The 27,660-nt window shown below is 39.6% G+C and overlaps 1 protein-coding gene across 2 annotated transcripts in view; it reads left to right on the top strand.

Annotated features, from left to right (window-relative positions):
* LOC121931155 (microsomal triglyceride transfer protein) overlaps positions 1–27,358 on the top strand; it is a 46,155-nt gene extending 18,797 nt beyond the window's left edge. For both annotated transcript variants that reach the window (XM_042468560.1, XM_042468561.1), the window contains 13 exons: positions 548–687; positions 2,040–2,190; positions 10,153–10,313; positions 10,894–11,062; positions 14,639–14,746; positions 16,647–16,859; positions 17,026–17,237; positions 19,022–19,119; positions 19,216–19,337; positions 20,028–20,255; positions 22,328–22,452; positions 22,937–23,107; positions 25,175–27,358. In XM_042468560.1, the coding sequence (XP_042324494.1) occupies positions 548–687; positions 2,040–2,190; positions 10,153–10,313; positions 10,894–11,062; positions 14,639–14,746; positions 16,647–16,859; positions 17,026–17,237; positions 19,022–19,119; positions 19,216–19,337; positions 20,028–20,255; positions 22,328–22,452; positions 22,937–23,107; positions 25,175–25,343 (2,067 nt within the window). In that variant the 3' untranslated portion in view covers positions 25,344–27,358. The remainder of the gene's footprint in view (positions 1–547; positions 688–2,039; positions 2,191–10,152; positions 10,314–10,893; positions 11,063–14,638; positions 14,747–16,646; positions 16,860–17,025; positions 17,238–19,021; positions 19,120–19,215; positions 19,338–20,027; positions 20,256–22,327; positions 22,453–22,936; positions 23,108–25,174) is intronic.
* Positions 27,359–27,660: the final 302 nt, after the last annotated feature.

The following is a 27,660-nucleotide window of genomic DNA, read 5'->3' as shown; positions in this document are numbered from 1 at the left end:
CCAGCTGCCTTGGGAGCCGGCGGTGCGGTTGATGGAGTTTCAATGTGGCTTCAGAAAAGACAGCTTCAAGCCACTTTTTCCTGTCCATCTGTTTCACCCCAAAGTTCCAAAAATCTTACTGTTACCAGTAAAAATCTTAGCATCCAGTAAGGAGGAGGAATGCCTTTAAATCAGAACTACATAACCATGCAGTCCTTTTCGTGTTGTCTTTTTTTCTCCAAGGTATCCTGAAATTTTTAAATTCTCAGCCTCTGAGTAGGAATACATGTTGCTGCTCATGGCTGGGAATTGCTACTGAATGCTTTGTGACATGACAAGGAAAATGTCATCTGTTAGTAAAAAATAAAAATAAAAACCCTGAGAACTATAGCAACAGATAAAGCAATTGAGAGTACCATCTATTCCATGTATTATAACTGCATATTATAACTACATATTAGTATATATCAGCCATATATTAAAGTTGTTGTGTGTTTTGTGTGTTTTTATGATCTCATTTTATTTATGTATTTACATAAATAATAAAAATACGTGAATTATTTTTCAGCTCTTAGATGTCAGCAAAAAATCCACTTCAGCTACAATATATGTGCTGGAAGACACCTTCATTAAATCTGTGCGGGCAGAGGAAAATCACGTTTTAAATGCACACATTGACCGAACAGTTGATGCAAAAGTAGTTTCAAAGTAAGGTGACCTGTTTGGTTAACTTGCAGAACTTTGGTTCCTAGATCCAGTTGATAACCCTTTTATAGCTAACCAGTTGCCTTTTATTGATGATACAGATGCAACAATTTAAAGCACAAAAAGAAAATACTTCAAAAACTGTTTTGTATTGTATGAATGACAGAGCCATTTAATAGGATTTTGTTATTGCTTTTTATCATAAGGTATTATATGTATTTCCTAATTTTGATCAGTCTATATATCAGATGAGCTTATTGCACAGCTTTAAAAAGCAACTTACTGCTCTTAAATTGAATTCTAATACGGGCTGCATCAGGATACTATTGCATGGATTTTTGCTGCCACCGCCAGGCGGGTGCAGCCCGGCCAACTTCCAGCTAGAATCTGAGTTCATCCAGCTGATTTGCAAAGTTGGGAAGCTCCATTTTTGCAAATTGTCCAGCTGAACTCGGATTCTAGCTGGAAGTTACCCAGGCTGCTCCTGGCTGGCAGCAGTGGTGGCTAAAATCCATGAGATAGTATTCGGATGAAGCCCAAATCAGAATTCAATTCAGGAGCGGTAAGTCGCTTTTCAAAGCTGTGTAATAAGCTCCAGAATCAGATGTTGTGGTTTGAAGATGTTAGTGATCTGTAGAGCTAAAGAGTTCTTCTTGATGCCTTGAATTTCTCAGGATGCCCTGTGCTTATGACCACTATTCCATTATAGATAGCTTCAAATGTGGTGGCCTTACTGCCCTTACCTATGAACATTAGTTTGAAGCTTATCAGTTTGTCCAAACAAGAGTATATCCATTAAATTAATTCTTGACTACTGAGTCAACACATAGGTAAATCCCATCGCTTAATTGAATAAACTCTAGTAGGGATGAAGAATATGATCCAAGCTACTGGCATGAAGTATTGTATTCAGTAGAGTGGTCCCTCCACATTGGCTAGGGTTAGTGATGATTGTGGAAAAACCGCAAATTAAAAAAAATGCTATTCTTTTTACCTATGAGAACACCTCTCTAGGAATCTCCAGGTCCTCCAGTTCAATTGTGTGGTCAACAGCTGCCAGAAGTTGATCATACAGTCATGCTGGAGGATGTAGAAATGCCTAGAGAAGTGCTTTTTCTATGAACATCTATTCTCCAGCCCAACTCTATGGTCAACTTCTGGCAGAGTTGTTCCATAGGATCTAGAGATTCCCAAAGAGAGCATATTAACCAAACTGCAAATAATCAAAGCTGCAAAGGTCAAAGCTGCAAATGTGAAGGGCCAACTGTAATTATAAGGAAATTGCTATCATTTGGAACATATTTCTTTGGTTAAGACCAAGATTTAAGTCTGTGTTTCAATATGTGTGCATACAGGCAGAAAATGGAACTGAAATCAACAGAAGCTGGGCCAAGGGTGATGCCTGGGAAGCAAGCTGCCAACATTGTCAAAGCTCTGGATTCAAATTATGTTGCCATTTCACTCATGGCAGAGCCTGTCCCAGATGAATGCAGAAATTGTCCCTCAGTAAGTAATTAAAAGGTCAACACTTTTTACAAATGTGTTCACATTTGATTATGGCCTTTAAGTCCTGCAGGTGAAAAATTAAAATGGATGCCCCACCTAGTTTCCCTATTATATTGCTCTATCTAATAAAAAATAATTTAGATCTGATACCATATTTAGCCTTGCAAGATCAGACTAGATCCCATTCAGGGCATGCAAACACTGGAAGAATCTACACATGCATACATACTTTGCATAGTTTCAGACCTTCCAGGATTTTGAAAAAGTTAATCTGCCCTGTCATGTTTAAATTTATGTACCTATTCACATTACGTCTCAGAAATGTTTTCTTCAGCCCTGTGACATAATGGCCTCTGTCTTTCGCATACTCTTTGACTTGTTTGTCTTAGGGGTATGAGTAATTTTGTGTGATGACCCAGATGGTTTGCCATTATTGATGTATCAGCCCTACAGCCAACAAGAAGCTATCTAGAAAATGTGGCTAAAATGAGGCAGGGGAATAAGGGTGGACAGGACTTTGCAAATGAGACCAGAACTTCAGCAAAATAGGAAGAAGGCAAAAGAAGTGAGGGGTTGCAGGATGACAAAGCATATGCCACAAAGAAGTGATTCCAGCTGGAACAAATTTAAATTGTCTTTTTTATTGTGCAAACAGTGGCGTCACTTCAGTGCAGTAACTCACTGGCACATCTCCCATCCAGGACAATGGTCCCTCAGGGGTAGGTTAGGCCACTGTCCCTCTTTGCTGCCAACAGCCGGTGGACTGGAGCACCCGGAGGTACTATTTATCTCCCGGGCTGTTCTGGTCTACCTAGTGTATCCACAACATCCCAAGGGGAGGAGGTCAAGGTGGCATTTTACAAAGGGAACGGCCTCCAAGCATTTGTACACTGAAAGCCCCTGAAGTGGAAGCTATCTGAGACTCATCTCATGGGGAGATATGCACAGGTGAGCTTTCTCGTTTGCCCCCCTGTCAGGGTCTGAAATGATGGTAGGTAACCAAATAGTGTGTGTGGAAGGTCCAGCCGTGAAACAGGAGAGAAGCAATATGGAATTCCTGGGTGGACTCCTGAAGCCCTTGATGGGAAAAGCTTAGACAATTGACCCCTTTGCTGCTTGGAACTGCTAGGCCAATAGTCTGTCATGACTAGTTGCACAAGGCACTGAGGAAGAGAGGCCGGTTTTCTTGCCGCTGATAGGGAGGTGAACCAGGACACCCAACATGCCAGCCAGCTTCCTTTGGGTGGAGTCCCAGTCCATTCATGGAGAGGCGCAGCAGTACACACTGGAAGACAGTCCTTTCCCACAATTTCACCGAGTGACCCCCCCCAAGGTATCACCCACTGCAGTCCACAAACCCCAAATGACACCCCAACGTGCAAAGGAAAAGGTGCTTGCGATGGCATGAGACAATGGGCATGGTTACTGGTGTCTTTGAATATTTGCACGAGTCATGTGAATGGAGAATTTAATTGCAAAGATACCATGATAACACCAGGCAAAGCTGCTTTGCCTTGTTTAAACTTTCCTACTGTGGAAAGGAAGGAGGCCTAGGATTTTCTTGATAAAGCTAACAGAATTTGGTAAATAAACTCTTGCTTTTTCACTGGTTACTGTATTTTACTGTAAGTGCTATGAAAAGAACAGAGCTATAAACAGAGCATGGTATCTGGAGAGATAATAATAGTATATAGCAGTTAAGTATCTCTGTGTGCATACACAGTGGCTTTGTATTTGCTAAAATCCTATCTTTCCTTTATGCCATTGTTTCCTATTTTGTTTGTTTGGAACTCATTTGGAGCTGGGAAACAGTGATTTCAATGAATAATTCATGGAACTGACCTAGTAATTCAAGGCAAAATAGTTTATAGTGAAATTTCATTCTCTCTGACTTTGTTTTAGCAGCAATTAATTTCCTTAATTTCAAGTAATTTCATTTACTTGAAATTAATTCCAACTGAATTAAGTTGAGCTTGCTTCTAAATTGGACATGTATGGGGTCCTAGTGTTTAAGTGCTAATTCATCCATCTCCACCAACTACATAAGGACACAGACATTTTTTTAAAAAACCTTTTGTGTCTACACAACAGTGTTTGTGCTTTTCCTTATTCATTTATTTATTCATTTATTTATCAAACAATTACTGTATTGGTTTCAGTCTTATAAAAAACTCATAACTGAGGCACAGAGTCCCTGCCAGCAACCTTGCAAATTAGAAAGGAAAAACATATAAGAGAAAGTGAATGGAGCAAGAAGAAGATGAGAGAGATAAATTGTTTCTTCAGAGCTAAGATTGCTAGAACAAAGTATTGAGCTGCAAGTGAACATTTAAATGGGGTACACTTGATTATTTTTCTTTGATGGCAGTCACCCTTAAACCATCAGTTACAAGCTCTTGTTCCTTGGCAGCTTGGGATAACCAACAGTGATTCTCATCAACTAAAGTACAATTGAAAGCAAAGGAAAACTAGTATAACTCCCATGCCTGTCTTTTCTAGGAGTAAGATCATAAGGGTGTGTCTCCAGCAGGCGGCCATGCCAACTACTTCGGCCTTGCTTGCCAGTAATTGGATGCTACTGTAACTGTAGCCATGCAAACTCGAGTTTGCTCTGCTACAACTGAAGCATAACTATAACATCAGATATAAATAAGTAATGCAGCTACATTTCAGAATTCTAGACTGTTCAAAGTTTCACTGGACAGATGATGGCCTTGGGAACAGTAGGTCTGCCCATTTCACTGAACAAAGCTTCTCTAAATATATTGAGATAGCATTGTCCATACACTGAACTAAAATCTCTTTATATTTCTATTTGGTTTGGATGTTTTCACTGAGTTGGCTAAATGCTAAGAAAATAGCAGACTCACTCCAAGAAGGCGTGTCTATCCTTCACACGTAAATTTGTAGATAAGAAAGGTTGTCAGAATTTTTCTGCCCCGCACTAGGTCCCTAGTAATTCTTTACCAGAAATTTTCAGTCACAGTGATGTTTCATGTGCTAAAATGTTTCAGTGTTTCTTTAGGATAGTTTTTTGTGGGTTTTTCAGGCTATGTGGCCACGTTCTAGAAGAGTTTCTTCCTGACATTTCACCAGCATCTGTGGCTGGCATCTTCAGAGAAACGTCGTAAAGATGCCAGCTACAGATGCTGGCAAAACGTCAGGAAGCAACTCTTCTAGAACATGGCCACATAGCCTGAAAAACCCACAAAAAACTATGGATGCTGGCCATGAAAGCCTTCAACTTCATGTTTCTTTAGGATGTTTGAAATGCTTGTTTAGGATTTTTGAAATTAGAATTAAGATTGCTGATGTAATTCCTGGAGAGTGTGTGGTGATGGGAAAGACCAAGCCAAGCATTTGACTGCAACCAAGAAAGAAGTATGTTTGAATGGACACACTTTTGAAAATTAGCAGCATCAGACCAAAACGTGTCAAGATCACATGGTGTGGCTCAGTTGCTCTGAGCTTGCTTTTTCTGAATGCCATGTTTGGAAGTGATGACTTTTAACTGATGAGGAGCACCTCTGTTTTGTCTGGATTAAGCTTCAGTTTGTTTGCCCTCATCCAGTCCATCACAGCTGCCAGGCACTGATTTTGCACAGAAGCTGCTTCCTTAGAATTAGGTGGAAAGAAGTAATAGAGCTGGACATGATCAGCATACTGGTGACACCAGACCTCAAAACTCCAGACAAACTCTCCCAGAAGTTTCATGTATATGTTAAATAGCATAGGAAATGAAACAGAGGGACTTTGCAGGCCAATGGCCAAGAAGTTGAGCAGAAACCCCCCAACATTACCCTCTAAAAATGCCCCTTCAAGTAAGAATGGAGCCATACTTCCAAGCCTTACCCCACCAAGGCTCACCGAAGGATACTATAGCCAATGGTATCAAAAGCCAGAAGAGGTCCAGAAGAACTAACAGGGACACACTCTCCCTGTCCAGTTCTTGGTGTAGTTTGTCCACCCAGGTGACCAAAGCTGTCTCTGTTCCATAACTGGATCTGAAATGAAAGTAAAATGAATCTAGATAATCGACTTCATCCAGGATCCCCTGTACTGGAGAAGCTACTGCATGCTCTAGTACCTTGCCGAAGAATGGCATGTTGGAGACTGGCCTGTAATTATCCAGTATAGCAGGATCTAGGGTAGTTTTTTTAGAAGAGGTCCTGCAACAGCCTCCTTTAGGCATACTGTGACCCTGCCATTATTATTATTGTTGTTGTTGTTGTTGTTATATCATTCCCTTACCCACTCAATTCTTTAGGCATGATTGTAACAGATCCTTGACCATTTGAAACAGCTCTGGTTTGTGATGGTTATGTGATGATGCAATGACAGCAGCCAAAAAAAGCCTCTTTTGCTATCTTTGTTGCCCCACTGTAGGTAGTTTTCGGTCATATTTGCTCTGAGTTGTCATCTCTATCTCACTTGTTTCATTGCTGTCAAGTTCTTAGAAAGCTAGGGAGGTTGGTTTAGCTCCACTCCATGAGTGGCTGTATGGCATGTCAAAATAAGGTACACATTTTTAAGAGAATATAAAAACATTGAAAATACATTAAACAACAAAAATAAGAAATACAATCAGTTTAACCAAACAAAAGATACCAAAATAATAAATATTAACACTAAGCCAGCAGCTAAAATACATTCAGGTTCCCAGCAAAAGTGCCCTTTAAAAAATTGGTTCCATAAAGCTAGAGAACCAGTATATACCAGTGTGATATATAGATTTGAGCACTGGATTTATGACTCTGGAGACCAAGGTTCAAATCCCCCTTGGGCATGAAAACTCACTGGGCACCCTTAGGCAAGTCACACTCTCTCAGGCAGAGGAAGGCAAAGACACCACCCTCAATAGATCTTGCCAATTCTTGTTGTAAAGCTTCATAAGGAAATCTATGTGAATATTTTACACATTCCAAATTGCTCCCTAAGTATAGTCTTTATTCTCAATAACCATTATGTTTGCTTGGGCTTGTGTATTCAGGCAGCATCTCCTGTATTTCCATGTATCCTCATACTGCAGATGGAGGAAAGATCTGGGACTGAGAGGTAGCTCATGCCCATCTAGTGAGTTTGTGGATTAAGTTATAATCTGAACTAGCGAGTAGGACTTAACTCATTCACTTAGCTATTATGTAACCCCAGTTGTCTTAAAAAAAAATCCCTCACCATGAAAAGTTGCGTTGCTCCGTGGTGAATCCATTTATCCTTCCACAATAAACAGAAAGTTGTTCTGAATTTTTGTAGGAGGGCTGGCAAGCAAAGTCTTCCAGATGTGGTTGGCATGCCTTATTGTTGGCTATGGTGTCTAGGGCTGCTTGGAGTTACAGTCCAATAGGACTGACTGTGCCACATGATTCACACCCCTACTCTATAGTTAGAATGTCAATAGTACTATGCAATAATGACCAGATGAAGTTAAGTGTCTCCATCTGTGTCCTGGGTCATTAACACACCTCTGCACATCATTGATCCACAGGAAATAGCCTCCATCTCACTCATTATTAACTAATTATATTTACTTACAACTCAGGTAAGATGAACTCTGTCCTGTCCTGGTGCTATTTGTGGATAGCATCATGTTAATAACACTGACCCTACGCAGCAGATAGGATATTTTAGCAAAGGCTGAGCTGGCGTTGATGTGGTTTCCCAGTTAGGAGGCCTGCAATAAACATTACTGGAAAGAACAGCTGAGCTTTCTCCAATGAATGCTATAGATAACACTGGATAACAGAAGTGGAGGCATGTGAAAGCACAGGCTGAAATACTCACTCAGTTTATCTAAGGGAGGTTGTTTGAAAGGGCAACCATATGTTTTCCTCTTGGGGAACTCAAAAGCCACATTACAGAATATCCATTGTTCTGAAAATTAGTAGAGTTAAAGATCCTAAGGCTGAAATGTTATAAAATGTAACCGAGGAGGAAGCTTTTTTGTTTACTTCTGCATTAGGATGCCTAAGATTGCACTGCAAGAATCAAAATATTGTTGAAGAGTGGCAGTCCAATCCTATATATGTTTCCTCGGAAGACATATATACCCCTTGTCTTCAAGGGTGTAACATTTACTTTCTGGTAAATGTGTAGGATTTTAAAGTAATGACAACAGTTTTGAGATGAGGGAAGGCTGGTACAAATTACTGTGATCTGGCAATCCAGAAGCAAGTCTGGGGCTATGTTGCATATGCATAGAATTCAGACACAGCCATGTTAGACTGGAATATTAGTATGCAAAGGGATCTTATAACACCCTTGAGACTAACTGTGTGAAAGAAGTGGTAGTGTAAGCTTTCGTAGACTTGGTCTACTTCCAGGAAGAGCAAGTGCCAGATGCACTAACAACAGATGGATACCCAAGGATCTGATGCACATTAAAATGGCCTCAAATTGCAAAGCAAGTGCTGTGTAGGTCAATCTGTGGTGACTATAGCTAGTGCTTACTGTTGTTGGTCTCAGCAATACATGCTCAGGCGACTGAGATGAGGAACATATGATGTATGCTTGCATAAAATTGTTAAAAGTTTGACACTCTTGTCATCTAATAGTTCACCCATGTCTCTAGCCAGTTTTTGGCATCTGCTTTTTTAAAATTGTTGGTTGCTGCTAATTTAGTGATACACTTCTTAAATAACTCTCCTCCTCCTCTTCTTCTCATTCCTAATTGTCTGTATGCATTTTTGCTGGTGTCCAAACTTACTATCAAAATAACATTCAGTTTTCACATATTGATATTACAAAGAAGTTGAATACAGGATATGAGAGATGCAAATTGCAAGCCAAATGCCTGGCATTATGATGATGTGTATGGTGAGCAGAGCTAGGACAGAAAATTAAAGCATACATAGACCTCAGTGAAGATCAGGTTGTCCTTAGCTATGGTATAATTGTGCCTTTAGTGTACTTTTTCCTATAGTATTTCCCTATATGACCAATAAGCAACCATGCATTTCACTAATATACTAGAAAATAAAGGGGGAAATGTACTTTAAGACACATTTAGGACTTGCTTCTGTCCCTCTCTGGTGCTTGCAATTTTGAGGAATGGGGACATGGACTTTTTCATTCCATTCCATTTTACTTATTATGTATTTGTATCCTGTTCGTCTTGATAAATTATATATTTAACAAAGTATTAAACATTGCATACAAACCAAGCGAAAGTCGCAGCATTGAAAACAAATGGCAGTATTATGAAGAGTACTATTCTGGGCATATGTAGCAGTTCAGAAACTAAAAACCTTAGGAAATACAGAAGACCTGACTTCTCAAAGAAGTGCATATTTAGACCTTAGAAAATATTTTTATTTGGATTATAATAATATAATAATAACTCCTAAAATGCCCTAGCTGGCATGGGTTATGCCAGTGATGGTGTACCTTTTACAGACCGAGTGCCCAAACTGCAACCCAGACCCCACTTATTTATTGCAAAGTGCCACGTCCCTCTGGCTTTCTAGTAAGAAACTCTGGCAAACTCTGTGCTACGGCGACAGCATGTATGCCCACAGAGAGGGCTCTGAGTGCCACCTCTGGCACGTGTGCTATAGGTTCGCCATCACTGGGTTATTCTGTCTGCAGGATTCAGGGAACTATAATACTAAAAGTTCTAAGAAAGAATCATGTCTTCTTCTGCTTGTTGAGCACCCATTTAGAAGCACATTCCCCTCAACAGGTTTCTTGGTTGTATTATGTTTACTTTTTCTTTGGCACCTTTTGAATTCTGAGGAAGAAATGGAACAAGCTGCAAGCTGAGACCATGGAGGGATCAGGTGGTCAGTTTTTACTTGATATGCTATAAAGTTGTTCATGCTAAAACTGAATATTTCTTTTCCATTCATGTTGAATTATGGGCAGTTAATATTTTTGCCCAGTGGCAACAAAACAACACCCCAAACTGCATCCATAAACCAGTACAAATGATTTACTGTACATCAATCTTGTGTCCTTTTCTGACAGGTTTTTCAGCATTGGGAAGCTATCCGAAAACAGTTGGAACCAGAAAATCTTTCCAAAGCTGATGCTGTAAGAGGATTTTTGTCTTTTATTCAGAATTTAAGAAAAGCTTCAAAAGAAGAAATCCTCCAGATACTGCGAAGTGAAAGAAATGTGGGAGTACTGTGAGTTACTGGCAACTTCTTTTGCAATGACTAGTATAGGGGTGGACAAAGTGTGGCCCTTGGGCTGCATTGTTGTGGTGGTAGTTATCTACTTTTAAGTCATTTTCAACTCATGGCAACCCTAAGGCAAATCTATTACAGGGTTTTCTTGGCAAGATTTGTCCAGAGGGGGTTGCCTTTACCTTCTCTGAGGCTGAGAAAGTGTGACTTGCCCAAGGGCACCCAGTGGGCTTCCATGACTGAACTCCCCTAGTTTAGCGCATCCATCTTAAACTTGCAATGTCTTACATAATCAAAAACAATGTCTTACAAAATCAGATAAATCATAGGAAGTACAGAATTTAGGTAATTATAGTTAAAAGATAGGCAGTCACTGACTGAAAAGGAATGATAATGATAAAAAAATGGCAACAGCTTGTATAAATGTTTGAATTGTTATCTGATAATCATTATTTTATGTGTTTTTAGTGTTTATAAAAATAAATAAAACCCACAAGATATAAAAGTTAAAACGTGATTAAACAATTTTAAAAAATCTGATTTTTAAAATTTTATTTTGCTGCCTTGTTCTGCTTTCCAGTCCCCAGTTAGTTGATGCTATAGCCTCTGCACAGACCTCAGCTTCTCTAGAAGCCATGCTGGATTTTCTGGATTTCAAAAACAAGAATGCATCTGTCCTCCAGGAGCGGTTCCTCTATGCTTGCGGGTTTGCTTCTCACCCAAATGAGTTACTACTTAAATCTTTAATTGTAAGTGCCAATGATAATAAAGGAAACACACTTTATTTCACTGCTCTAAAGACTTTTTCAAACTAGCCTGCTGTCCCACCATATTCATGCTAGTTTAAGAATGGAAGCATACTGATTTGGTATCATTTCTTATCATACTTTCCTCCATGATAACGCTTTAGTGATTCATGATTGTGTGATCTGTTTTCCACATTGCGAACGCTACTAATGGGAGGAAGCGGGGGAGTGAGCAATCGTGGCTGCCAACCACCTCCCAAAGCATGGGGCTGCTATGTGCACATTCACACAGCAGCCCCATGCTTCAGGAGGAAGGGAAGGGGCAAGCGATCCCAGCCGCCAACTGCCTACCGAAGCCAGCTGCTGGATGAATGTGGACACAACAGTTGGCTTCACTAAGCAGTTGGCAGTGCGATTACTGCATGAAGGCGGGGTGACATGTCCTACATTTCAATTTTCTCTCCAGGAAGAATTCCAAAATGTCCTTTTTGAGCATATCTAAGAGCATGGGTTTACATTTATATGAGTGTTTTTAGCTTTTCTTTGGTCACCTCCTCCATTTTTCTTCAGTGTCCTACATTTTATGGTGCCTTGTCCTCCTTTGTGGTTAGGATGTCTGGTCACCCTGTAAGGAGGAGAGGAGCAAAATCATGCCTACTCACACCACTTGATTGTCTGAGAAGCAGAACTACACTGGAAGGAACCTATACCATGAAGGCAGCAATGGAATAGCAATGAGATTAGGAGCCTATTGATTGGTTTTAACTGTCAATGAAAAGGTGCATTACAAATGAAATGCAATGCAGCATTGGGAAATACATTATGTTGAATAATAACTACCAGCCAAAGATGCTTTTGTCCTGTTAAAATTCCACTTTCCAGCCTCATGTGGTAAAGTCCTAATTAAAAAAGATTGTGCTGAGAAAATGCTTTGTATGAACGAAATGGAAGTGTAGTTCTGACAATACTGTATAAAGCTTAAATATTACGTAATTACTTGTTGGAAATGAGTCCCTTTGAACAGAGCAGGGCTTGCTATAGGATATGCATGCTTCAGGCTGGGTTGTAAGAGTCTTTAGGAAGTCAACAATGGGCCTTGTTTTCAGTAAAGACAATAACAAGGGTTTGTACTTGTGAATGAAAACAATAGTTATGCAATACATTAACAACAAGACTGACAATCCCTTAGTGGAAAGTTTACAAATTATATCCTAGATGGAGGATGGTATATCGGCTCTATGGTCAACATTGTAGTCTATAGAAAGAGAGATCAAAGCTGTCTTTTGCCAGCCACAATCCCTGTCTATCTCCCCTGCCCACCCTCAGCATGGTATTTAGCACTGTGTGTGTGTGCTGTTGGTTTATGACAACACCATGAATTTCATAGGGTTTTCTTAGCCAAGGAATACTCAGTTCCTTCCTCTGAAATAAAGCTACAGTTCCTGGAATTCATTGGCAGTCCCCCATCCAACTACTAGCCAGGGCTGACTCTACTTAGCTACCAAGATTAAATAGAATCTGGTGCCTTTAGGGTATTTAACATTAGGGGGAAATCTCTTGTATTTTTATTTTTATTGTATCTATTTATACTGAGATGGTGGCTGGAGTTACTTGAGTTACTTGAGGGAACACCTCTCCCTACACAATCCGCCCCGCATTCTCAGAACATCTGAGAAGAATTTATTAGAATACCACAAGCCCAGGTTAACATCAACTTCCCATAGATCGTTTACACTGCATCCTCCAAAATATGGAACAGCCTACCAGAAGAGATCCATCTTATCACCACCTTAGATGCCTTTAAGAAGGCACTTAAGACAGATCTTTTCCAGCGGGCTTATCCATCAGACCCCTTATAGGAGATCTTTAAGATAAAATGCTTCACTTTTAGTTATGATGTATGTTTTCGAGATGTTTTAGATGTTGTAGATGTTTTAGCTATTTTATTGAACTAATAATAATGTCAGTGTTTTATTGATTGTATTTTATATCTGTACTGTGTTATTTTATTGATGTAATCCCTCCTCGATCCGCAGGGAGAGGCAGGAAAATACAAATCATATTATTATTATTATTATTATTATTATTATTATTATTATTATTATTATTATTATTATTATTATATTAACATTATATGTAGTTTGCTCCTGAGAGTTCACATGTACCATGCTAAGCAGTAGGCTAGGTGGCCGATAGGAAGGCACCCCATTTGTTTCTATTCCATTCTGATCTAGCAGATCTGTTGCAGTTCTTCTGATAGTAACTCCATCACCTTTTTTTGGGACAAATAAGGCTGTAAAAAGCTCTCAAACTTGTTCTTACTGATAGTTTTTTGTGGGTTTTTCAAGCTATGTGGCCATGTTCTAGAAGAGTTTATTCTTGATGTTTTGCCAGCATTTGTGGCTGGCATCTTCAGAGAATGAAGAAAGACTTCATTTTGACTTCACATTGTTCTTACTGAGGCACGTTACAAACCGCCATTTCGGACGTCCTCAGGACGTCCCAGTTTGAAAAAGGGGCGTCTCTTCCAGACGCCCCTACTCCTATTATGGACAGAGTCCGTAACAAATGGTGGTGGCCTTTCCACACGGCCGCCGCCATATTGACATAGCGGATGCTGTGCATCTGCACGTCGCACCCCAGAAGTGATGCCATGAGTGCGCGACTAGCGCTTCGCGATGTCTTTTCCAGGGTCCATGAAGGAGCACGATTTCCGCGCTCCTTCCTCGGAGCTTCCGGGACCTGCGCGGTTTGGCCGCTGCAGCTCCCGGCCGCTGCAAGCAGCAGCAGCGGGAGACGGTTGCATTTCGGCGTCTGTAACCCGCCTCAGTTTCTCAGTTTTGCAGCACTTTTTAAATCCCATTCCCATTTTCAAACTGGATTGTAAAAATTCCACACACCTTTGACCCCACCTTGGTAACTGGTGCATATTTTTGCATGCATTTTTTCCTGCATGGCAGGGGGTTGGACTGGATGGCCCTTGTGGTCTCTTTCAACTCTATGAGTCTATGCTTCTATGAGTATAAATGCATTTCAGAGGAAGGCACTGATGAGATATCTTTGAGTATTGCTTACCTAAGAAAACTCCATGAAATTAATGGTGTTGCCATAAATTGACAGGTGACTTGAGTGTGCAGACACACCCAGAAACACTTCCACAAATATCTTTATTTTTCTAACACACACAGTAATGTATACACTTTTTGCATTTACCAAGGTGCATTAGTGTTTGTGCACAGAGGTATTTTTAGTGGTGCACATTTTTTGAAACATATGCATAATTTTGTGTGCATTTATTCTTTGAAGTGTATCACACGCCTCACCAAGGTACGTATTCTGAGTCAAGGTGTATTATGTCCTGTTCACAGTCTTGAGGGATGCAAACTGGGTATTTTTGTACAGCAATACAAATACAATATGTTTCTTTCCCATTTCTGTGATCACACACTCATGGATTGCTGATGGAAGCAAGTATAAAGACAGCCAAGAGGATTGAGGGGATTTGGGAGAGTTAGGGAGAAATGGTTGTTATAATGGTAGAGATTAACAATCTCTTCTTTCTTTTTATTTATATAACAGAATATATATAACAGTCAGATTGGGAGCAGCGAAATCCGAGAAATGGTTGTTATAATTACTGGCGCCCTGATCAAAAAGCTGTGTGACAGAGGAGGCTGTAAACTGCCTGTAGGTATTTTTTTTCCTTTTATTACCAGCACCCTGGTTGTTGAGAACAATTTAAATAATGTTTCCATACAAGATTTTTTTTGTCTGGCAATCACCTTGCTTTATTCACACAACTTTATTGAGATGAGTATGTATGTGTGTCTACCCAAATATCATCCTGCAATTGCATTCCTCTCATGTTTTTCTCCAGCTGCTTCTGTCTTCTTCTTTTTTTAATTTCCACAAAATATTAAAAATGTAATTTTAAAGAAAATGGTGTGGGAATAAATACAGAGTAGTGATCACATACCTGTCTTGAGGTAGATCACATCACTGTTTTATTTCATTTTGCCCACCCGTGCCTTCTTCCATACTGCTCCATATACCTGGAACAGCCTTCCTATTTCCCTTGTTTCTTGTAATTGCCTTTAAAAAAAAATTCTTCTCTCTCCTTCTTCCTCATTCTGTCAACCTTTGACTCTCTTAGGAGTTTATCATCTGGGGAAAACTGAAGTTTAAAAGGGTCAGAACCCGCAGTTATCCAGTGTATTAGACACAGTTGCGCAAATGGTTTTCACACGACGCTGTGCGCAAACCACTTAGAATCCAACAAGAAAGTGACATGAACCAGGAAATAAGCATTTTCTAGAAAATATTGGAAATCCATTTCATTCACGAATTTGCTTTTTTAAAATACTTATTTATTTATTTATTTATTTATTTGCAGAATTGCTTTAGTGTGAAAGCTGCTTGTTGTTTGTTTACGGGATTCTCCCTGTTTTTGCCTTTGATGTCAGATTTCCCATTGTTCTTTGGGGAGTGTGTCAGAATAAGTAAAATAAATACCCACCCTTCTTCTTTGCCAGAGCTCTTAAAACAAGCACCTTATGCAAGGGCAGAGAGAGAGAGAGAGAGAGAGAGAGAGAGAGAGGAGAGTGAATGAATGCTTGCCTCAGAATGCTTGTCTGAATCCCCAAATCCCTTAAAGGGCACAGTTTTGGGATCACTTCAGCCTTCTTTCCTAGCTTGAGCTCTTACAGATACAGCTACTGAGGCAAAGGCAAGGACTGAGCAAGCGAGATAGAGAAAAGGCTGTGTTCTCCCTCACTCTTTCCTGCGTATGTCTGTTTGACTCCAGCTTCAGCCCCCATAGCCAGGGCTCTTAAAGGAACAGCTGCTGAGGGAAGGCAGGGACACACACACAAACACAGATTTGTTGTGGTTTATGTATGAAAATCATATGCACATTTGATTGCTTTTTTGGGATGCACACACTTTTATTATTGGGATGGAGGCAGATTTGGTCCTGTCGTGTGAAAGCCATTCGCGCATTTGCATGCAAGTGCAGATTGATCTCAGATTCTGCACTTTGCATGTGAAAACCATTTGTGCAACTATGAGTTAATAATGGGTTCTTACCATTTTAAACTTCCATTTTTTCCAGGTGTGATAAACTCCTTACTTTTTCCCAACCATCTAGTATTTTCCATCCATTGAAGATTGTTAAGCCTCAAGGATGGGGATGATGCCACTTCATATTCAGAACAGTGCCATAGCATGGTGTTAGTGCTATGTATAAATCTTGAATTATAGCAGCAGCAACAATATTTGTTCTTCAATTTAAATACGGTTCACAGATGCCCTAAATTGTGAAACTACTTGATGCTTTGCATTCGTCTTATGACTCTGGCTACAATCCCTAGTCAGTTATCCAATAATAATAACATAACTGAGTATATCACTAATTTAATCTGACCCAGTGATGCCCTCTTTGAATGTTTGCATGTATTTCTGTATGGGTATAGATTTCTGGAATACTGGGTTTCTTCAAAACCCCTATTTTGCCAACTTTCCCCAGTTTTTCTCTAGACACTCATGCATGGATGAAATACTTTTCAGTAAAACAATATATTCTTTCTAGGCTGTTTTGGAGGCCAAGAAACTGATATTTGGGGGCTTGAACAGAGCACAAAAAGCTGATGATGTGAAGATCTATCTTCTGGCACTGAAGAATGCCCTTTTGCCTGAAGCCATTCCAGTGCTTCTGAAATATGCGGAGTCAGGAGAAGGGCCCGTTAGCAACGTTGCTGCTACTGCTCTGCAGAGATATGATTATTCTTTCATTACCAATGAGGTAAAAATAAAAATAAAAACCTGCCGGTGCTAGAGAATCTTTCACATAGTACATTCTAACCTTATGATCCTGTGTGATAGCAGTTTTTAAAAAAGCAACCGTCCTTCTGTCCTTCTGCTTATTCTGTATCAGCTAATGTAAGTGACTTGGATTGTATCACAATTAGGTGAAGAAAACAATGAACAGGATTTATCACCAGAACCGCAAAATTCATGAGAAGACTGTACGCACCACTGCAGCTGCCATTATCTTCAGCAACAACCCTTCGTTCATGGAAGTTAAAAATCTCCTGCTCTCGATTGGAGAGCTGCCACTGGAAATGAATAAGTACATGCTTTCCTTAGTCCAGGACATTCTGCATTTTGAAATGCCTGCCAGGTATATCAAATTTCATTTGTTATTTATGTATCCATGCATGCCTCCACATAATGTCACACAATACCAAGATGTGTAAGACTGGGTTGTAGCTTAAATATAATTTTTCTGCTCCAGCATTTACTGCTAAGGGTTAAGGGAATTTCTGCCAATTAGCAATTAAAACCTATTTATGAGCTACCCTATTTTGTTTACAATTGTGATGTAGGGTTGCCAGGTGATATAAGGGAGAGGGCTAGCGCTACATGATCTCAGGGCCTGGCCCTGAGTCTCCAGTTTCCATGGTTTATTTCCAGGTGGGAGACAAGAATGCAAATTCTCCAGTATTGGTGAGCACAGCAAAAGACAAGAGCAAAGGGCTGTGTGGAAATCAGCTCAGCTATTAAAGCAGCAACTTGCTATAATTGTCAAGGCCTAAGGGATTTATTCCTGTAACTTGCAAAAACTCTCCAAAGGGTCTCTGTATTTGCCAAGTTACCTTCTTCCTTCTTTCCCAGTTGTAGGCCAGAACTCAACCTGCACTCTACTCTGCATCCACCTTCTGGTTAGAAGCCAGTGTTTCTTACCTTGTCTTTCCAAGTAAATGAGAAGACATCATCTCCTCATTTCATTTTGCAATTTCTCTCTTAATTTGAAAACATGGAAATGTGATCTTTCTCTGTGTGTTTCAATGACAGGCTGTGAGCAGCTATATTAGATTTTTGATGCATAATGCTTAATGACATCACCAGAGGCTGTCTTTAGATCTCAGGTTTTGGTCCGGAAACCTCAGGGTCTGGGATGATCCTAAATTGACAACTGTAAAGAGGACTCCTACCCCATTAATGGTTGTGCAGAAGAAGAAATTCCAGCAGGTACTGCTTATATGAGAAGCAATACCTGTTAAAAATGCCTTGTCTGTACAGCTGGTAAAGGCACAGGAGCCCTGTTCCTTATTTCACCTGTCAATCCTATTGTGATGTCATTTTCTTCCTCATTCTGTCTGCTGCATTTTTTCTATTTTTAGTTATTAAATATTTCATTTAGAAAGAAAACAAAGGCCTGAAGCCAATTATTAGTCCTAAATAGAGCAGATTCATTGAATCTATGAGAACTTGGCAAGGCAACAATTATGCAAGTTCCATAATTTCAATGTGTACTGCCTAATTGGAACTAACATTAGGATTTAGGCTAAAACATGAATTTATAAGAGATAAGGGTTTGGAAATATTTTGAAAGGGAGCATGAGACCCTCATAAATCATGGGGACCCAGTTTCCCATATGATAGTATATATTGTACAGAGAAACCAGTTTTGTACCTCTGACAAACAATCCATTATTCATGTTTACTGTTACATTTGTCTACATTCTAATTAAAGGATATGGGCAAGTAATTTGTGACAAGGTGGTATATGAAGAAATGTAGACATGTGTACATGGGAATATATTCTTCCTTCCATCATTATCTTTCAAAACCATATTTAATATCTGCTCTTCCTTTATTATCTGTTATTCCTTTACTGTTCCTGTATCCAGATAATTTCTGTACCTAACCAAAGTTCCTACATTCTTGAAGTTACCCACTCAGTCTACAAACTAGAACTCAGAACACAATTCAAATAAAACAATTCTGATTTAATTACTGAAAGTAAAATACATCTATCTGATCATTTATTTATTTATTTTTTTAAAAACTTTGTATGGTCAAGAATGTTGCATTTACAAAATGAATGCTGAAAGAATAATACAATACAAGTTATGCCTGATGTAATTTGCTGCTGATTAAAGACACTTATCTGTATTTCAGCAAAATGATCCGCAGAGCTCTGAAGGACATGGTAATTCATAACTATGATCGATTCTCGAAGATGGGTTCTTCCTCGGCCTTTTCTGGGTACTTAACACGTATGTGACTAACACACTAGATAGGAGATTTAATGCTCAATGCTCAGGTTTTCCCCCCAAAAGAGTCATTATGATTTGTTTCTCTGCTTAATCAAGGTGTCCAAGATGTTACATCTACATATAGCCTTGACATTCTTTACTCTGGCTCTGGCATCTTAAGAAGAAGTAACATGAATATCTTCCTTTTCAATAACTTTGCTAAGCTGCATGCCAACCAGGTAAGTCTCATGCACTGCTGGAGTAACAACTCCTCAAAAAGGGCTTAATCCTTCAACTTGGGCCAGTTGCAATCTGGCAAGACTGTTATGCTAAACTGAGAGCCAGAACACTGCTTCTGCCTGAGTGGTGGGCAAAGGTAGTCAGAGGTATAGATGTTGGTAGGGGCATGACACCCAAATTGAGAACATAAGGAACTTCCTAACAGATCATCTGTTTGTCCATGTAGCACAGAACGGGGGGGGGGGGGTTGTTTTTGGCTAACACCTATTCTCCAGGGTCTCAGGCAAAAGTCTTTCCCATAATCTGATCCTTTTAAATGGGCATACAAAGGACTGAACCTGAGGCCTTCTGAATGATGCAATAATGCTATTGCTTAAGAGAAGATTGAATTTAGATCTTTTCTTATTCCATAATTCCATAATGCTATGGAATTCTGGGACTGTAGTTTTGTGAGATATTTAGCCTTCTCTGCCAGAAAGCTCTTGTACCACGACAAACTAGAAATCCCAGGATTCCATAAGATGGAGCCATGGCAGTTAAAGTGGTGCCAAACTGCATTATTTCTACGGTGCCGATTACACCAAAGTTAGTCAAGTTAGGTTGTAATCCATGCCTGGGAGGAAAGGTTGTCCTAGCATGTAATTGGGCAGCCTTTATAAAACAAGCAATGTGTCACTATCTTCTTATAGGTGGTCATTGAGGCTCAGGGCCTGGAATCTATAATAGCTGCATCTGCAGATGAAGGTGAAGAAGATTTGGAATCCTTTGCTGGCATGTCAGCAATTGTGTGTGATGTTCAGCTTCGTCCAGTCACCTTTTTCCAAGGGTATGGTGATTTAATGTCTAAAATGTTCTCAGCAACTGGAGACCCCATAAATGTTGTAAAAGGACTCATCCTCTTGACAGATTACTCACAGGTAAGCACTAAATAAGTAACTGTACATAATGGCCTAAATCCAATACAGAGATAGGGATGCTTAAAGCTGTTAAATGCAGTGGGCTTAAGTGTGCCTAACTTTGTATTCAGTTTCAGCCAATATTCTTTACAGCATCTACAGCATGTTCTGCTGTTATAGGCAGTGGTGTTGTGACTAATGTTTGATTTGCAAGAGATCATTATGAAAGGTTACTGTGCTGATTCATAAGTAGTTCTAGGATGCATATGTATGTCAGTCTGTGGACCTACCTTCCAGTCAGCCAAAGTGGACATAATGCCATGTACAGAAGCCAAACAACAACAGCAAAATCTAAGGGTTTTTTGGGGGGAGAGGGGATAAACTTGAATGGGAGTCCACCAACAAATGCCAGGTGCTGTGGGGTATATTTCATAGGAATGAACTGGCAAAACTACCTCTGAATATTTCTTGTCTAAGAAAATGCTCTGAAATTCATAAGTCAACAGGCAACATGAAGGCACATACATAACAAGCCCCAATGGACTTAAGAGATCTCAGTAGGGTTTACTTCTAAATAAATTTGCATCAGTTTTGGGGCCATATTTTGCCTTGTTTTATATTCTGTAGGGTGGCTATATATATCATTAATCTGATTTCCCAGCTGTGTGAACTTTAAAATCTTGGCTGTCTATCAGCATTGAAATGAAATGACTTGCTCTGACCCTGGGCTATTATCACTTCCAAAATTGACTCTGTGAGATGGAGTTCCAGTCCAGCTGTAAAATATTCTGACAGCTGTGAGCTCCAGCCTTGGCATAAAGTTTAGTGAAAGCAGTCACCTCCTGCTTGACCATGAAGTTGGGTCTCTTGCCGAATTATGTGGGAAATCATTTGGCACTTCTTACAGTATGCTATGCTCACAATAGGTGGTATAAGATTGGATGCATGCTTGTTGTTTGTTGTTTCTTTCTTTGTTTTTTTTAAAATACCTTATATTCTTTGCACTATTAGCTACATTCTCAAATGATGGCAAAATTCAGAAACATAGCCATGGCCCAGTACATACTGCCAATAAGGGCAACCACACAACAATTGAAAAGATTACAAGGCCTCTCTCTACTATAGTTTTTTGTAGGTTTTTCGGGCTGTGTGGCCAGAACATGGCCACATAGCCCAAAAAACCCACAAAAAATTATGGATGCTGGCCATGAAAGCCTTCAACCTCTCTGTACTGTTTAACAATTAAAAATGAGAACCAAAGGTGTACTTCAGGCCACTTGAGTGGATGCACAACCTCTCCTGAACAAGGGAGCCACCAGCTGCCACTGTGCAATGGGTCAAGGAAAAGAGTGGGCTCTCTACCTAATCCATACTAGAAACAAAGAATGGGTGTGCTTCATTTTATTGTACTTTAAACTGGAACTATAATTTTACAGTGCACCTCTGTGCAGACTTACTTAGATTTATTTTGGAATAAAGATGAGTAAGATAGTGCTGCTTCATTTAAGAATTCTGAGATGAATATGTTCTTCGTGGCTTATTGGAAACGGAGTTGAGAGGGCTTCCAAACTTTCCACCCTGAAAATCCCATATTCATGTCTAAGAATTATGCTCCTGCATCATACACCACCATACACCAATGACCATTTCAGCTGTGTGTATATGTACACCACAGTGCCACATTTTCACCCTCATGCCACTAGTCTAACACTTTGCTATGAAGGAATACTCAACTAAAGCACTCTTAAAAATGCACATCCAATCTCTGTTTAAAAACAAAGAAGAGGCCACCACTCTCAGAGGCAGTCTTATTTCACTACCAAACAACTTTTACATTCAAGTTGTTCTTCTAAATGTTTAAGTGGAATCTTTGGTCTATCCATTGATTTCCCCCCCTAGTCTCCAGAACAGCACAAAACAAGCCAATACGCTTTCAGTAAGTGATGTCTGTAGTACATTTCTTGACAGCAACACGTGAAAGGAGAGTTGTTTCATGTTTGCCTTTCCATTTACAGATATGGGGCCACAACAGGAATATCCTATGCAATGTAGACAATAAGAGATATTAATTGTGCACTTCTTTCTGCTTATAGGTAATTCAGCTACAATCTGGTCTGATTTGCAACACTGAATTCCAGGGAGGCATTGCCATTGATGTCTCAGGAGGGATGGAATTCAGCCTTTGGTACCGAGAATCCAAAACCAGTGTTAAAACCCGGTAAATATAATTAAAGAAAATGCACTGAATGATTTTGTCAGATTGGGGAATTTTAAATACAGTGTAACCACAGAAATCTTGAACAGTCATTAAAATGTAGATCCTTTTTTAAAAAAAATATTTATAAATACATCTTACAATACAATCATCTAAAATCTTCTATCCCATTCAAACCTACATTAACATAATCACCTATACACATGCCTACAGGTGAAAATGTAGATCCTTTTTTGACAAAAATAATTAGATGAAAAAATGTTGGGCATCGAGAATATATCATCTGGGAGGATTATTTTTTGCCCAGCCCACCCCCAAAATCATGAAAGCAATGGAAGTATGGCCAGTGGCATGAATTGCTGGTCATCATGACATAGTGCAGTTTTACTAAAAAATATGGGTGATTGTTGGGGGAATAGTATTCAGGTGCTCACAATGCCTTTCAATATTTCTGACATTCTCCTTGTTTCTCCATCTCTCCTTGCAGGGGAACTCTGGCAGTCATTGGCAACATTGTTGTAGATGCCTCTTTTGTGAAGGCTGGCATGGAAACCAGTTCTGAAATTGAAGCGACACTGGATGTGATCACCACTGTCCAGTTTTCACAATATCCCTTTTTAGTTTGCATACAGATGGACAGAACTGAGAATCCATTCAGGTAGGAAAGTAGGAAGGGTACACCTATTATGTGGTAGTGCAGGAAGTGAAAAAGTATGGTTTAATGCTTCCATCATCTCCTCAAGTAGCTATCTAGCAGAGAGTGGTCTCAGGGTTATTACACTCGTCCCTCTACATTGGTGGCTTTGACTTTTGCAGATTTGATTATTCATGGATTTTATTAATATGTTCTCTCTAGGCATATCTAGGTCCTCCAGTACAACTCTGTGGTCAACTTTAACCAAAAGTCACACTGAAGGACCTAGAGATTCCTAGAGAGAACACTTCACTAGGCATTTGTAGCTCCTCCAGCACATTTCTGTGGTCAGTGTTTGGCAGATGTTAACGACAAAGTTGCACTGAAGGACCTAAAGATTCCTAGAGAAGTGTTCTCTCAGGTAAAAACATATTGTTTTTGTTATTTGTGGTTTTTCCACAAGGTTGTGCCCCTAACCCCAGCAAATGTGGAGGGACAACTTGTCCCTCCACATTTGCTGGGGTTAGGGGCACAACCTTGCTTCTCCACTGAATGGAAGCTTGTATCCTTCAGATGCACCCTATGGCCTTTTGGTATGAAGAGGATAATATAATATGCCTCTGCAGTTACCTGGGCATTGCTAATTGTGGCAGGACCAACCAAAGGGTCCAATGCAACATCTGCCTTAATTGTTTCATGGTTGGTGAAGAAATATATTGATCTTACCAGAGAAACAATCTTCTTTTTTAAAGTCTTTATTTTATTGATAAGACCAATGTCTGTTAGAGATAATCTCTCTGGTCAAAGATACACTTGTGAAAAGGGTAAATCACCTTACAACCATTTTTGGGTAGATGTCTTTTCATGAGTGTGTCCTTGAAGAAGGAGGATTAATCTGAAAACCAATGCTTACCAAAAAAATAAGACTCCCTTTTAAAAGTCTGATTCTCTCTAGGTTTTGCTTTCTGTGCCTTCCACTTGTTTTTGTTCTTGAAAGAGATCTGAACCAATTCCCTATGAAAGGCTCATAAATTATTTTGAGGAGTATGTGAACTTTGGGTTAGGACCACAGGGGGCTCTGAGACAGAGAGGAGAATGTATGGCCTGTAAATATTATTGCACTACAATTTCCATGATCCCTCACTATCTATTATTCCAGTTTAGGACTAATGTGAATTACATTCCAACAACTCAGCAGTAAGGAAGGCTTTCACTTGAGCAAGAAATGATTACAACTAAGCCAGCTTGGCCAAAGCAGGGGTCCAGATCCAACATTAGTCAACCCAACAGCCAGTCAATGAAGGTCAAATCCCAGCCTGTGCGCTGGGTTGCATTGGGATAGCAGAAATATCTATCTAGTTGGGTGGAAGCCACAATGTGGTACCTCTGTCACCTGGGAATGGAGTGGAGCCTCCATTGGATGTGACCTCATTCACCTTTCCCCGAAGGCCCCTTAAAGAACCCCCCTGACCTGTTCCATTAGGCTTTCATGTCCTGTCGACACTAATTTTATATCCAGGCTGATGCTTAAACCTCTTAGAGTTGTGATAAAGTAAATTCAACTAAATATGCAAGAAATAACAGCAACATCTAAAACCAAGAAGGGTAAGTGGATGAGATGAATTTTCCCAGCAGACTGGCAAAGTGAGCCTGTGATATCTAAGTAAGAAGCAGACCTGAGGGAAACCTCCTACAAGTCTCTTACCAGTTTTGCCCCACCACTCCAGCCACTACCTGCTTGGCCAGCCTTCCCATGTATTCTGCAAGCCTGTGAAAATCTCATTGGCCTGTGGGAACGAGAAGGAAGAATTTACTGAAGAAGATCTCACCATCTCCATTCTCATCAGCTGCTGCAAGGAACAAACACTACTTCCAGTCAGTTGGGAATGCTATTCCCCTGTCCTGTCACAGTTCGCCCACACCTGCTACAGAAGATGCTGGACAGGCAAAATGTCTATCATTAACTTCTGTATTTGGGTGCTTTTTAAAGAAGGGTTACTCAAAGGATAAGATACTTTCTGTGGCGTATCAGGTGATCCACCATATAATGATCTTCCTTTGTTTGTTTGTTTGCTTGCTTGTTTTTGATAGGCAATATGTAACTAAATACGAAAACCTACCATCTGGAAAACACTATGTCTCCCGGAAAGGAAAAGTGAGGCTGCTGGAGGGTTCTGAATACCCCCTTCACCAAGAGAACTCTCACATGTGCAGAAGAGTTTTCAGCGACCAGTCTGACTCCTCAGAAAGTTGGTTTTAATAGACATCTGACCAAAACCATGCCTAATGTTGGTTTCCATGTATTGCTGTGCTAGTTTAGAGCCTGAATCTGTGATGGTCATGTCTAGGACAACTTTGCTGTCAACTTCAAGCGGCCCAGAATCAAGTCTTGTGTATGTATGTGTGTGTGTGTGTGTGTGTGTAAATTTGTGTGCACTTGTTTACATATTTACTTGTATTTAAAAAGTAGGGGTTTGGGGGTGGGTAACAAGCAGTGGCAAGAATCCAGCTTGATGCAATTCTAGGAGTCAAGGGACTTATTGATGGCCCAGCAAAATGTGACATAGTACCACACCCTAAATTTTCACAAAGTGTTTTTCTTTGAGATTTTTCAAAAATAGTTGGAGTGAGAGGAAGATGCATCTTGGAATGGGGCCACAATGCTGGACTTTTTTTTTCTATCTCTATCTCCATCATTCCCAAAACTTAAAAATTCCTCTAAGGTTATCACACTCAGACAAGATAGTGACATGATCACTCTACCGTCCTTATCCTGTCCATGGAGGAGGATCATATGAAAACCTTTCATATCATAGTGCTGATTCTGTCATTATCCTGTCATTGAAGCAGCATTGCATTAAGGCGAACTCTCATTAATGCAAAATACTGGGGCAATGCACTTCAATGACAAGACAGTGACAGGACCAGCATGACGTCATTTGAAAGGCTTTCATATGATCACTGTCACCCGCACTTTCTGGACAGGACAATGTCCAGATAAGCATGACATCATATGAAAGTCCTTCCTGTGATTGCACTGTAAGGACAGGACAGGGACAGGACAATGATGTGCTGTCCCCCATGTGATAATCTCTGGTGCTACTTGTCTCAAAAGGCAAACAGAGGCATTTGTACTGTATCTGTCCTTTCTCCTCTCCATGTCATAAGTGATTTAATTGCAGAAATTTTAAGTCAGAGAAGTGGCACACAGGGAAAGGTTTTATTCATCCTTGCTTAACATCACACACAAACAGCTGTTTTAACCATAGAAAACCATAGAGTGCAGGAGATTCAGTTGTGAATTATCCTTTTGCATCTAGTTTGTCCCAGAATATCTATGTCGCTTTTTTGAAAGTTACACAGTAAAATAACGATTATTTATAGATGTATTTATCATTGTGCAATCCACACTCACCTTACTCCAAGCAGACCCATTGTTAAGGGATTATCATTTTAGTAGGTTTTTTTTAAAAAAGATGTTCTTAAAAACCGTATTCTGTGCAAGGAATCAGTGTATTTGGCAAGCTTGATCTCGTTGAGAGTCGTTTTTTTCCACTGTCAAACTTGTTCAGTCCTGGTTCTGTAGGAATGTTTGTTTCCTCTGCACAGAAATTAGTATGCATTCTATGTACATTTTTCATATGTATCCATTTTGCCTGTGCATGTACCCAATGCATACAGCATCTTTGTATGCATTTTAGATTTTTTTTTCTTTACCCTTTTTTCAAAAGTGAGCCTATATAGCTGAATGGAAGAAATGACTCATGTGCAACAACTCCATTCATTTTAATCGAGTGTGAGTAGATCTTCCTGATGGATGTTTGCCTCTTCCATGTGTGCTTTTGCATGATTTGTTTAATTGTAATAGAGAGGAGGAAATCTTGGTGTTAGGAAAATACATGAACACATACATTATGACATAAACTTTATTTTTATTGTTTCAAGTTATGTGTGTTCATAAATAATTATTCTATGTATTATTTTAGTGAGTCTGCAGGATGTAGTTTATAATTTACAGAATAACCCCATGCATGATTACTCAGAAGAACCACTATATTCAAGGCCCTACATGTAAGTGCTTTTAAGATTTCAGCCTTAGACTAATCCTTGGTGCTCTTTTTGGTTCACCACCCCATACCCCTCTATTTGTTTGTTTAGAAGCCATCTGTCTATTCTGAAGAATTTAGGTGCACTCATAAATTATACTTTATTTTAAAGTGTGAATTGTATTTGATGAAGGAAACATGTGACTTCAATAAAAACACATATTCTGTATTCTGGTCTATGGTTTTAAAAGGCCTTATCTTGCAATATACTGAAAGTCAGGATGCATTAGCATGTCACAAATCTCTTGACCACAGAATATCTGAAAACAGCAAAGTCAAAATACTCCCCACACTTTCCTAATGTCTTACGAAGCTGCCTTATTTTGACATTGTATTATATTAAGAAAGTCATGGGTTCCATTTTTCTTAGCCTGTTTTTCCAGTTATTATCTTCCACCCTCCAAAACTCAAATCAAAAAGAAAATGTCAAATCTGTAGGCAATTGAAAAATATATGAAAAGAGCCAACTTA

This window comes from Sceloporus undulatus, chromosome 5, assembly GCF_019175285.1.
Source record: "Sceloporus undulatus isolate JIND9_A2432 ecotype Alabama chromosome 5, SceUnd_v1.1, whole genome shotgun sequence".
Classification (NCBI taxonomy): domain Eukaryota; kingdom Metazoa; phylum Chordata; class Lepidosauria; order Squamata; family Phrynosomatidae; genus Sceloporus; species Sceloporus undulatus.
The sequence above is the reverse complement of the archived record's forward strand: the minus strand, read 5'-3'. Positions and strand labels throughout refer to the sequence as shown.